A 13,132-nucleotide genomic window follows, 5' to 3' on the forward strand; every position below is an offset into this window, starting at 1 on the left:
ATCAGGTACAACAATCAAGCAATAATTAGTTAATCATTAGAAAATGAATCAGCAACAATTTTGAATTTCAAATGAGCGTTTAAGTCATTTTTTAAAGCAAAAAATGCCAAAAATGTGCCAGTCCCAGGTTATCAGATGTGAGTATTTGATGCTTTTCTTTTTCATTTCAATCATTCATTCAAATATTTTTGAGTTAGTCTCATACAAAATACAACATTCGAGGACATTAACTTGGGCTATGGAGAATAATCACAAGTATTTTTCACATTTTTTTTTACATTTTAAGGACAAAATAATGAATTGGGAAAATCAGCAGTTTAATCAATAATGAAAATAATAGTTCGCTGCAGCCCTGAGTTGAACCCTGCGTCGACACAAAACCATCACTCTGACTTGAACTCAGCCTCAGCGTCCATGTGTCTCAGCATTATGCCCCATATGCTGCAGATTCCCACACACAGCGCTTTTTTTTTCTGCCCTGGGGTTTATAGTTTCCTGCAGACAGGAGTGTGTGGAGCCAAGCCTACTCCGGAGGTCCCCGAGGGTCAAGGCCTGCTCCCAAAGCCCTCTCCCCGGAGTGAGAGCTCCCTCTCAGTGAGGACAGGGCCAGGGTCATGGGTCCTCTGATTTACGGCCAGCCCTTTGTGTTGTGTATTAGAGGAGGCCTGTAGACTGGCTGCTTCACTGGCACAGAAAGACCAGGGTGTCTGCTCTGTATAGAGGCAATTATAGTAATGATAATGAATGTCCATATTAAACCTCTTTTCACAGAACTCCTTTTTTCAATTTAAATAATAAGAACAGAGAAGATCAGCGTTCTTAATGCTGCCTCCTAAACAAAGGGAAAACAATAGCATCCTTCTGTCATCTCATCCCAACTGAACTAAACTGATCCTCTTACCTGTTTCAGTTAATCCTGTTGTCTCTAATCCTAGCTTAGAAATGAGCTGCAACTGTAGTTACACAATCAGCCCTTCTGATCATGCGAGGCTTTGAAATCTGAGGAGGTGCATCCCACATTTTCATATATATTTCCTCCACCTTTACCTTACAGTAATTGCACCCCCCCTCCCTTTCACTCTCCTCTTTTCAGCTTGAATTGTCCGTCTCTCTCATGACTCTCATCTCTCCAGCTCTCTTGTTGCCTCCCTCTCAGCCCCTGTGCCGTGCTGTTTTGGCCTATGACTCAGCCCATCTGTCCCTGTGTAGCATTGTGCTTCCCCGACAAGTCCACCTCACACAGCGCCACATTCCCTCAGGGCAAGTCACATGACCCTGTCAAGAAGTACATTGCCATACAGGACTCCCAGACAGCATCAGCGGAGCCGTCGCAGTCATTGTTATCGTCGCTCTCATCCCTCGCTTGCTTGTGTTGGATGTGTGAGCATGCATGCGTGCACTCAGGGTTCCCGCAAGTCTCCTCGTTCCTGGAAATTCACTGGGCTAAGTGAGTCAGAGAGCGAAGGAGCGCTAATGTCGGAGGAAACATGAGACAGCAGAACCTGGATTCTCTCCCCGCCCGCCACATAAACTGTCTGACAATGCGAGTCCCTCCTCCTCCACCAGAGAGTTTCCTCTTGCCCGGCGTCACTGCAGCCCGCTCAAAAATATCCAAAAACAACTCTCTGTTCTGTCAAATCAAACTAGGTCAGAGTATGTTTGCACCCCCTGCCTCACTGTATACCAGCTCCCCAGCGAGGAGACCGCCAAAATTTTTGGCATTACGTAAGCGAGAAGTCTGCTGTGTTGGCCACAGCAGGGTGCTGAGGAGGGCCGACAAAAGAAAATGGGTTAGGCTGCTATTATCCTCCCCGCAGTCCATCACCAGTCCCCTAGCCCCTCGTTTACGCTAGCCATTATCACGCCAGTGTCCTTAGCCCACCAGCATTTGGACTCTTTTACTGCAAACCAAGTGCAATTAATGATCATTAGCTGCCCTGTCTCGCTTCATCCCCATCAAGCCCCTGCCTGCACTGTGGTTGGCGGACAAGGGCCAATCACAGCACTGGGGGCACTCAGGCGTGCATTGCACTCGATGGCCCAGCGCTTGGCCATTCTTCGCTCTAACAGGCCATTGAGCACCCAGTGAGGAGGGGCTCATTAACACCGGGCGCTCGTTAGAGAAGGGACGACCGTCGCTGTGCCACACGCTGGACAGGAGAGGTCTGTCCCAACACAATCGGTCGTGTCTCCCTCTAATTATCGGAGCGGACCTAGATTTGTTGGTCTGCGAGTGGTCACATTGCACCAGAGTGTGCTCTGGTCGCTTATTCCCCTCCCTAAACCGCCACACGAACCCCACTCACCCTGCTCACCCTACTCCAGCTTCATCCCCACCCCCCACCACCACCACCACCACCACCCCGGCCACACACCCACTGTCCCAAAACCAGAGCAGTTTTATCCGTTACTGTGGCGGGATGTCCCCATGTACTCATGCATTGTTTGGCAGCGAGGCCGCTGTGAGCAACCACAATGGGCTCAGAACACTTTACCATCACGTCTCTACAAACACAACATCGCACGGGACAGACCCGCCAGAAATCACCCGCCACTACCTCTAGCTTGAACCAACGCTCCCTGTAGTTTCAACCAAAGTTTACCAATGCTCTGATGAAAAAGTGGAACAAAACTGATTACTGATTTTATCTTTCAAGATCATTTTGCTAGTCATGTTTAATACTGTGGACGGTGCTTTCACTGTCTCAGGGTCATCCTCCTTTGGGTTTGAGGACACCAAACTTATAACAAAAAACCTGCATTACAAACTGAGGGTGAGGAGTTTGAAAGACGTAAAGATTCACCAGGCAGGAAGGATGTAATGAAAGATGCTGTTGAGCTGCATTATGGGAAGGTTGGGATCCAGCGTGATGCATTCCAGGGACTACAAGGCAAAAAACCCTTCTTGATTTAATGTATCTGAACTTTATGAAAAAACAAAACTCAATCAGTGGAGTACTTCTTTGAAAACTGTTCTTTTATAGAAACAACTTTCACCCACTGATAGTGGAGTTTTGCTTTTGTCTTACAGCGAGTTTATGCGATCACTGATCAGCAGTATGGACTTTCGCTCTCTTGAAGTGAGGCTCTTCAAAGCGAAGGTAATGTCAAGGGTTATGTTTCTTCTAAGCATCTGTCAGCTTATACAGTATGTGCAATGAAAACCTCCACACCACATGTCTATACTCTTGAATTTGTTTTCACAAAGGTGCACTTGATTGCTTCCATGCAACGTCAGATTAACTCTTGCATTAGTCACATTCATGCCACAAACACCACCTCCGCCTCTCTTTCATGGCTCCGCGGGTATAATTATAATGAAATAAATACTAGTAAACACTTTGAAGAGCAATTCCAAAGCATGCTTTGTAAAGCTAGCTTTTTTTATGAGAGGCACTCAGCCCTCATGCATAGAAATGAGGAAAGCAAGCCAGGGAGAGAAAGAGAGGGGCGCTTTTCCCTTTTCATAGATTAGCACGGACTCTAATCTCATTAAAGTGCCCAGCAGTGAACATGCCGTCCACTCCGCCCCAGCCCTGTAATCAGCCTGAGACACACGGCTCATCTCAGATGGACCGGGACTAGCCTACCAGCTGGCCACTCACAAGCAGGCCTGGCCCTCATTCATACAAGGAAGTACTGAGCCAGTGAAAGGCAGGAGGAACATGAAAGCCTGTGGCCATGGGTGTGGAAACTGAGCCCCTGGCCAGGTAGGGGAGGCTGTGTAATTATAGAGCTGTTAGGGATAGGGTTGTTAACTGGAGAAGTTGGTGGGGGGAATGGGCTAATTGCCAGAGGGATTATTCCTCCCCACCACCACCACCCACCCCCAACAATTATTACCTAGACTGCATTAACGGTGCAAACAGGTGCACTCAAACAAGACTAGAAACAGGCTGAGGTAATATGAAGCTACCCCAAAGAGCAAACACACAAAAACACACTCATACTCACACATGAGCATATACCCACACACACTCACAACCGTGCCGAGAACAAGTCCAGAACAAGGCCAGTTTTCCCTGTTTTTAACCTTATTTAATGTACGTCTGATATTATGACCCGAGCAGCAACTGTTCCTGTTCCTCCTGGAGGAGCAGCAAGGAGACACAGGAGCTCAGCAGGGATTCATCAGCGCAGAGCAGCTGCTCCTGGAGCTGAAGGCCGGCGGGATCCACTTGGAGCAGGAGGCGGCCATCAGACTGGAGCTCCAACACATTCCCCCTCTGGACCTACTGGACTTCCTGGCCTACCTGCCCCTCTTCATGCTCATTCACAAGTCAGTCATCTCCAACCCCCTCGACAACTCCAGCAACCTCTGACCTCAGTCACCGCTCAGTCTGCCTTGTGAGGCTCAGGTATCAGCATCAGTGCCACCACACTTACCACATCTGTAAAGACACTCATACACAGGAAACAGAAACAGTCAGATTAAGGTACCGTAGTAATTTTGGCACGTTAATGTGTCTTTTCTGGTTGTGGCCAATGACCTTGAATTCAGGCACTCATACATATTCATAAGGAGGGCATAAACTGGCATTGTGCATAAACTGATGTGGGCGTATACATACTCGTTACAAAGAAAATGACACGTATGAAATGTAAGCCATAGTTGTAGTTTAGAAGAATCAAATTTAAAGTTTCAGCAGGGGAACAGTGAAGAAAGCCAGTTACTGGTAACAAGCACGGAACAACCTGTTGGCCGAGACAGATATTTGCAGGTCAAAATGAGATATTTTAAGGTGTGGAAAATCTACCCGTTAACTGCCATTTTAATGTTGGCTAAACATGACATCTCTAAGATGTTATTTGCACAAATGGCCTTCCATACAAAACGTTTGTCAGTCTTGTAATTCAAAGTCAGAGATATCGGGAATTTCTGACTCCGACGACATCTCCCACCTGGTGAAAATAACCTCACACATGTCAACATGTCAGAACAGAAACCAATGGGATTATGTGATTATCCAAAACAATTCAATTCAAACACAAAGTAAATCTTCCATCCTCACCTCCAAAAACACTAGAGGCTTTTTCCACATCAATGATAAAATACATTAAAACACTGAGTGTAATAATTTACCAAAAGACCAGAGTAAAATTCTATTGCACATTAAAAAGGATTTTAAAGTGTTTTAGTTACTGGACTGTTTCAGTTATGACTCACACACACAAGGTGACTGACAACTTAATGATTATTTTGATGATTCCCTGAGGATATTAATGAGCACTTCTCTGGAACTAGAATTGTCAGTCAAACACTCCCCTCATCCAGATGTGTACAGATAACACTACAACTACATATTAAATAGACTGCTGCTGTATCTTTTAGATATGTGGAACATTTCATAGAGCTGTAAAGTGCTGTCTATGGTCCTGAAATGTTCTGCAGCTGGGGATGTTCTCACTGCAACAAGTATTCACTGCAGACACACTGAAGACCTATTATATGGACTGAATTAGTTAAAAATGTCTCAAACGTCTTTAGAAAATCGCTGTGACACACTGCTTCGGGGGTGTGGTTCACGTAAATTTGCTGATGCACAACAACTTCATATTGTTCTGGAGTAAAAAAAAGAAAAACAGTATTTGCAGCAGAGACTGTTGTCCTCCTTTATCCAACCTAATCAACACTGATGAATGATATTCAATAAGATATTCAACTAATATAGTTTGAGCTATTGTTTCGCCCCGGCTTTGGCAATTAGACATGGCCACGCTCTCCTGCGGTTCATGCACACTTGACAGAGCGCCACAGAGGGAAACATAATGGGCTCTGACAAGCAGCAAACCAGGGTTGTTAGATCAGGGGCGTCCTGTACGCAGCATATGTCATCATGTAGCCAAATATACAAGACAAACAGGCTGATGTTATTCCTGCTTTAAAAATTACTGTTTTGAGATTGAAAAAAAAAAAACACTTGAACAGATGATTTCCTCTTTGATATCTTCTCCTACTTTTTCTGTGTTTTTTTTTTCTTCTCTCAGCTGTAAACACCTTCCTTATCTCACTGTGACCTTTATGAATGTCACAGCCATGTAATTAAAACAGACCAAGAACCTGACCAGGCAGTCCATGTATAGGTACAATCTGGTGCTAAAAGGTTTGGAAATTATTATTATTATTATTTTATCATTTTTAAAAGCCTGAAGTATCTCTGAGAAGGGTGTTTGGGGTCTTGTAAACAAACTCTTTTTATTTCAATTTATTCACAGCTCTATACTGTTGAAATTTCCTCTGCAGACAAAGAAGTGAAATATTATCCCTTAATTATTGTTTACAGGTAGAAATAAACTGACAAAGACCTGACTAGGTCTCCTGCTCTGATGGAAGACGTGTTTATGTACAGTACATGTTCAACTGTATCACGTGAGTCACTTGTGTGTGGGTGTGTTCTTGGGTGGAGGTTGCAGGTGTGTTGCATGTTTTTACCTGTTTATAGTTGACTCTCTTCTGTTGTCTTCAATGTGACGCCATTAGTTAGATTTGGTCGCTCACATCATCTTAGATTATTTCTGATACTTTTGTTGTTTATTCTTTTTATCGGAATAAACTGGATAAATAAAGTATTTACATGTTGTTAATATATGTCATGTTATGTATCTCACAGCTTTCCAAGGTGTCCCGTTAAAAAGCCAATACAAGAGAAGAGTTAAATCTTTTGCTTTGTCAGGTAATCATAATTGAAATTATATTTTAGTCCCCAGTTTACCGAGGCATGGTGACACTTTTTGTTTCCTTATCACCTCTGTCTGTTCCTGGTGATGTTTTTTGTCTGTACCAGTATTAGTCTGTTTATGAAAAGCTCTGTCAGGTTTTCACCCTGCAAGTTTGGAGACTGGGCAACATTTATGCTTATATTTGGATGATGGATTGTTCCTTTAGTAAATGAGTTCACTTTTTCTATTTACACTCAGTTTAAATACTAAGAGCTTAATTTCTGCTGTCGAAATTAAGCAAACTTTTGTCAACAAGTTCATATCTTAAACTCAAACAAAGCAACTTTTTGTTTACCTTTCTGTATTATCTGACTGAGGAGACCATAATGATGAAAGTCTCAGTTAAATGATAATAATAATACATTTGCAGGTGTTTCCTACCCTTACTGGTTTTTCCTACTCTCCTGTGAATCACAGTGGAGTTGCAGCACTGTTCATTTTTGACGGATGGTCTGCCCCCCCCCCCCCCCCCTTTGGGGCCCCCTGCTGGCCCATGAACCCTCCTTTGAGAACAAGTGATGAGGCGCACGTACATCTTATACAATGAACCCTAAACACAACGCGAGGTTTTGCAGTTTGTTTCTCTGTGTGGATCAAATATTTGACTCTTTTTCAACTGAAAATCTGATTCATTTTTTGTTTGTTTTTTAATTAGACTTTATTTCTCACTGCGGTGACAAAAAAAAGGTAAAAGAAACAAGAGCAGCCAGCGTGTCTCAGATGGAGCCGCACACAGAGGGTTTTCCCAGGTGGTGATTGTTGTGTGTTCAGCGGCATGCTGCTGTCAGGAGGCACACGCCATCAGCCAGTTCAGCTCCGTGTCTCCACTCGACCACCACACAAACCCCATTCACTCATTAAACCAGACACGCGTCCGGTTGCAGCCTCCGCCCTACCTGTCAAACTTCGTTTTTCAGAAACAAAGGACCCACCTCAAAATCTACCGCTGACAGCCAGAGTGTAATCATGCCACTGACACTCCCTCCATCTGCTAATTTAAAGGTCAATAGGCTCGATAGTTTTTTTTTATTTTTATCAAAGTGTCTCTTGGACCCGGGAACCTACGAAGAAAAGAGAAAAAAACTGCCAGTGAGGTTTTAACTTTGGTCCTTTCTCCAACTTTCAGCCCGTTTGTGTGCACGCGCATTTAAAAAGTAGTATGTTTGATGGGAGACAGTTCTCACACCGATTAAAACCACGAGGACAAGACGTTTTGACTGAACAAACAAATTAATTCTCGTTATTTTTCTGGTCTTTGTTTACTTTACTGTCCTGTCCGTATTCTTAGACATGCCCAGAGAGATGTCTAATTTTACGCACTTGTGGCACCAGATGTGCTTTTTGCGTGTGTGCACCTTTTATTTCTTTAATATACTGTCAGTATAACAAAAAAAGAGGGGACAGAATTGGACATGGAGAGATTAACTGCGGTGCTGGTGGCTAAAAGCTTTAAGCTTGTGTGGAATTTCGAGGAAATATACGTGCGTAAAATGTGCGTAAAAGTGACTTTTCTCTTTCCTTCTTGTCCCTACATTGCTGTTATGTGTCTCTACCATTCTCCCTTTTCATAAAGACACTGAAAGCTGTAGCCAGAATATCCACCCATTCTTTAAATACACCCAAAAAAAATCAGACATGAAAGGTAATTCAGTAGCAAATCGTTTTATTCTTGGACTAAAGTGTAGAAAATATGGTTATAAGACTTCTTTTTTCAACATCTGTTTATGTGAAGACAGTATAGAGCTGGCAGTATAAAGAGACAATGCATGGCCATTGCGCTCTGTTTGGACAATAGCTGCATAAGTTTTGATCATTGTGAACTTCATGACATAATGCAATAACATGGTATTTGCTATTAAATAAGACACATTGGTGCTAGGATAAAACGCCGGAGTATCAAACTCCTTCTGGAAACCTCATAAACAGAAGAGCCAGAGAATAATAGACTACACGTCTACATAGGCAGGAGGTATAGAAGCAACTTCGCAATATATAGACAAAATATATACAAAAGGATGTGTACAAAACATCTATAAATCTCTTACATACAAAAATATCTTAATATATTTCAAAAAAGCGTTTGATATAGAATTTTATAGAATAAATCCGCGACTTGGAAGCATTTTCTGAATTAGACGTCTGAGAGGTTTACCAAAGGGTTGGTGTTCTGTGATTGGATTTAGCATAGTTGAAGAGCGACGTATTAAATAATGTTTTTAATGTGCTGCTGAAGAGCATGAATTCACGTTAGGGTTTTTTTTTCTTTTGTTTGTTTATCATGGGCAAATGCACAGAAGCTTGGATTCCCACGCTGTCAGGAGACCCGTCTTCCTTTAATCCTTTGGCGCTGATCTCTGGCCTCGTTTCCCCCAAGTTTTTCAGGACGTGTAGGCCGTTTCTGTCAGTCTGTAGGAGGACCGGGCGTTAAGGACGCAGGACCAGAACGCGTGTACAGTGCATCTTGTTCTTGAGGACACCCAGGCTCCTCCGGGACCATCCCAAGCGCACGACAGCTGTAAATTGAGTTGATCCATATTTTTCTGTGGGGAGGAGGAGAAGATGTTAAGCGGCTGTTCAGGGTTTTTGTCATGAATGAATTTCTATACTAGTGTCTGGTATTAACATGTGCATCATTAAATCTGTTCTTACCTCATATAGGATGCTCAGAACCAGTTGGCGAAGTCCAGCAGTTCCTGCTCCTCAGGACTGAGGGGGTCGTAGGAACCTTCGTCAGATGAGTATGAGGACACCGGAGACCCTGCCATGGAGTTCATGTCAGCGGAGTATCCCTGCGACATGGTGGGCGACAGGACGCCGGACTGAAACGCCGCGCTCACCGCGTCGTGTTCGTCCAGCAGCTGCTGCAGGGCGCGGATGTACTCCACCGCAGAGCGCAGCGTCTCCACTTTGCTCATCTTCTTGTTGGCGGCGCCGTTAGGAACGTGCTCCCGCAGGGTGGCGAAGCCGTTATTGACCAGTTTGACCCGGTTGCGTTCCCTCTCGTTCCTCCGGGCCACTGCGTGCGGCTGCTGCTGCGGGAGAGTGTAGCCGAAACCCGCGAAATTCAGTCTCCGCTTGCACCGCAGCAGCTCCGGGGAGGAGGAGCGCTGCCTCTTGGGCTGCTTGGACGCTGACTTCCCGCTGCCCTGGCTGCTGCCGCAGGGGCTCAGCTGGATGCTCTGCGCCGCCGCGGCCGAAAAGAAACAAGCGGGCGGCATGAGCTGCTGCTGGCTGACGTTAATTTCCATCTTGGCTGTGAGGTCCATTCCCAGTTTAAACAAAGAAACACAAACTTATAAAGAAATCACCAAGTCTGGAGGCGGTGTGTCCCGCTCGTGCCGTTCACGTGGTGTGGCCGCTTGACGCGCACTTGTTTCAGTTTGGGGCAGTCCGCTGGGCTGCTGCCTCGCGCGCTCCTCAAAGCTGCACTGAGTCCTCGTGGAAAGACGCCACTGCTTTTCAACACGTCTGGATGGGGGACTGGCCACGCCCTCCGGTCGCGTGGATCCACCTTGGGCTCCTGCGCCGGTGCCGGTGCGTTGCGCGCGCCGGACGCGTGCCACTTGAAGCACTAAACAAACAGTCAGTGGTGAGTTTTTTTTCTTTCGTTCTATCTATCACGGGTGTCAGAAGGTGTGCAGCACAACAGAGAGGAAAGTTTTCACCGCAGAGGGCAAGATGTAGACAACAGAGTCAGGACGTTATGAATTCCAGCTCTTCCAAACCAGACTCACTGTTGGCACATTTCTAAAAAGGACTCGTGAAAATCAGTTGCTTTTGCAACTTTTATCATGATGTATTTCCTAGTTTTCGACATTATTTGAAGAAAAAAGCCTCTGTTGCATTTCAGAATCGTTTAGCTTTCAGATTATAACTTTGACCGAGAATCAGCCCAGTATATATTAATATATAGATTTTAAATACGCTGTTCAGTTAAGTTAAGATGAGTGTGTCAGAGTTTCCCCTTACTGAACTGACGCACTTTCTGTTGTCTGTGATGTAAATGCGGTTCTCTTTTCAACAGGTGACATCAACACAGCATCGTTAGTGGCTGTACTTTCAATACGAGTCTTTTCATTTAAAGAAGAGGTCAGTTGTATAGTTTGTGTTTAGAGGAAGAGGTGATGAAATACAGTTAGAGTAAAAAAATGTTAAATTTGTAGTTTATTAGGAAAAATGGGCATAATTCAAAATAAGAAATAAGACCTCTTTTCTTCAGCTCTGGACCAGACTGCGGTGCTGAAAGACAGCTCACCTCGCTGCGAACCACAGCTCTCGTCACTCTGGAGTTTGTCTGACAGAGCTCTGCATGTAAATCAGTTTGGTCGCTGGCGTTTCAACTCCCAGCACAGTCTAGTTTTATTGTTAACATTACAGACGCGTCTGAATGCCGCTCATTTGAGGGACTATTGTGCATCAGAGGCTGAATTTTCCACTTTGATTAGAACAGATCATCAGCCTCGCACAGGCGGAACGGAGGGGCGCAAATCTGCGGAGGGGCCCCAAGAAGCTGTTTGGAGGAGGCTTTGTGTATGATTTGATACACCCGATATGGTTACAGTAGCGTGGACGCGGTGTGTTCTGTCGATTATTGTCGCTTTGAAAAGAGGAGAATGATAAAACACGTCTTTCAGCGTGGAACAAAACCAGAACCAAACTGTAATAGCCTCTCTGTTTTTCTGTGTCTGTGTGTGCGTGCGTGCGCGTGCGGTGTACGTGTCTGTGCATTCATACACAGAGTAAAAAAGATCAGTTTTGTGCGCAATTTTTCATTTTTTACGCATGGACTTCTCTATCCCTGTTTGTGTCTTTCCGTGCATGTGTCCCATTCATTTCTGTGTGTGTATGTGTGCGCGTCTTTGGTGAGTGTTTGTGCAATAAAACACGGAGGAAAAACAGAAATGAGCTGTTTTGTGCTTGTGCGCAAGTTTTCCGTTTTTACGCACGGCATTCTCAATTCAATTCATTTGTGTGTGTGTGTGTGTGTGTGTGTGTGCGCGCGCGCGCGCGCGTGCAGATAACCTGCCCTCCCCTTCTCGCCTTTCTTTATTTCTGTGCGCGTGCGCATGTGCATGCGCGTTCTGAAGAGGGGATTGTAATAAATTGTGCAATTTTTCTGCGTTGGCAGTGGCATTCAGAATCAGGTTTGCATTGAGGGACACCCCCACCCCCCAGCCCAGCCCCCACCGCCACCACCAATACTTTCTTTTCTTTCCCCTCTACCCCTTACCCCCCCCCCCCCCTTTTTTTTGGGCCCAGCAAGAGAGTTTAGAAAAGAAGCGTGGGTTCTATTCAGCCTCCCCCTGCACCCCTTCGCCATCGCCAGGCTTTCTGAAACCTACCCATGCCCTGTCAGTGTGCTTCCAGAGTCCAATTAGCGCTTTGTGAGGACTTTCCCTCTCCCTCTCTCTGCTACTGCTGCTGCTGGTCGTCCAGAGGCTGGGAGGACTCTCACTTTACTTGAGGGGCTTTCCAGTCATAGCTGAGTGTAATAATTAACATGACATCTGGGCGCCCCAGTTCCCATTTAACCACTTTGTATACCACTGTATATTCTCTTTTCTTTAATCGAGCGCTCGCTAGATGGGGAGATAATAAAACAAAAACTCATAAGCACCCATGATAATCTTTGTGTGTGTGGTGTACGGGATTATCTTTCAATTTGTTTCCCATTAAAAACAGTTTTTCTCACAGTTTTGTTTACCGGTCTGCAGGTGCACCAACAGTAATGGATTTAAAGTCTCATGTTTAACCTTTAACCTATGTTTAAACTTGGGTTTTATACAAAACACATGTGTTCAAAAGTTGTTTTATTGTTGTATAATTGTTGTAATTTTACTTTGATGTAAGACTGGCATGATATATGTTACATAGACTGAGCATATGAACATATGAAATTATATGAAGATTTCAGGCCAGACGAAAATTTCAGCACATATAGACATTAAGAAACTCTATCCAACAGGGGCGAGAGTTATACCAAAAGTTATAGTAGAATGAGCCTTTTTATGACCAACTGTCTCTCAGGTTTTCACACAGAAATATGTGTGTTTATAGCCTACAAATGAATGGCATATTAAAGTAATCTTAGAAGAAAATGTAAACGTAAAGTCAGAAATAAACAGAGGATGAAAAGAAATAAAATGCATAATTCAGCCACCCACACAGTTACAGTTACAATCATTTTATGGATTTTTTTTTTTTTTAAATAGCAATTTCTGTAATGTATTTCTTTCTCCACTGTGTAAACATCTCCTCCCTCTCCCATGTTTTCCCTCATGAAAAGTTGTAATAGAGCAGCGCCCTCTAGAGGACATTCCATTTATTGTTGGAAGAGGAATACACTTTTTTTTTCCTTTGGTGAAACTGTGCAATTACAAACAATAAAAGAATAAACATTCCAGAGGTTAAC

At 44.3% G+C, this 13,132-nt stretch overlaps 2 protein-coding genes across 2 annotated transcripts in view; one reads left to right on the forward strand and one right to left on the reverse strand.

The window, feature by feature from the left end:
- LOC108897564 (uncharacterized) overlaps nucleotides 1-6,589 on the forward strand; it is a 52,402-nt gene extending 45,813 nt beyond the window's left edge. Inside the window, exons 14-15 of the mRNA XM_018697259.2 lie at nucleotides 3,032-3,101; nucleotides 4,071-6,589. Coding sequence (XP_018552775.2) covers nucleotides 3,032-3,101; nucleotides 4,071-4,322 — 322 coding nt within the window. The 3' untranslated portion in view covers nucleotides 4,323-6,589. The remainder of the gene's footprint in view (nucleotides 1-3,031; nucleotides 3,102-4,070) is intronic.
- A 2,780-nt stretch (nucleotides 6,590-9,369) lies between these two features.
- On the reverse strand, nucleotides 9,370-10,610 carry ascl1a (achaete-scute family bHLH transcription factor 1a). Its single transcript, XM_018697270.2, has one exon. It carries the CDS (start codon nucleotides 9,984-9,986, stop codon nucleotides 9,384-9,386), a length of 603 nt encoding a protein of 200 aa, XP_018552786.1. The 5' UTR covers nucleotides 9,987-10,610; the 3' UTR covers nucleotides 9,370-9,383.
- Nucleotides 10,611-13,132: the final 2,522 nt, after the last annotated feature.

The sequence above is a fragment of the Lates calcarifer genome, linkage group LG18, assembly GCF_001640805.2.
Source record: "Lates calcarifer isolate ASB-BC8 linkage group LG18, TLL_Latcal_v3, whole genome shotgun sequence".
Taxonomy (NCBI): Eukaryota; Metazoa; Chordata; class Actinopteri; family Centropomidae; genus Lates; species Lates calcarifer.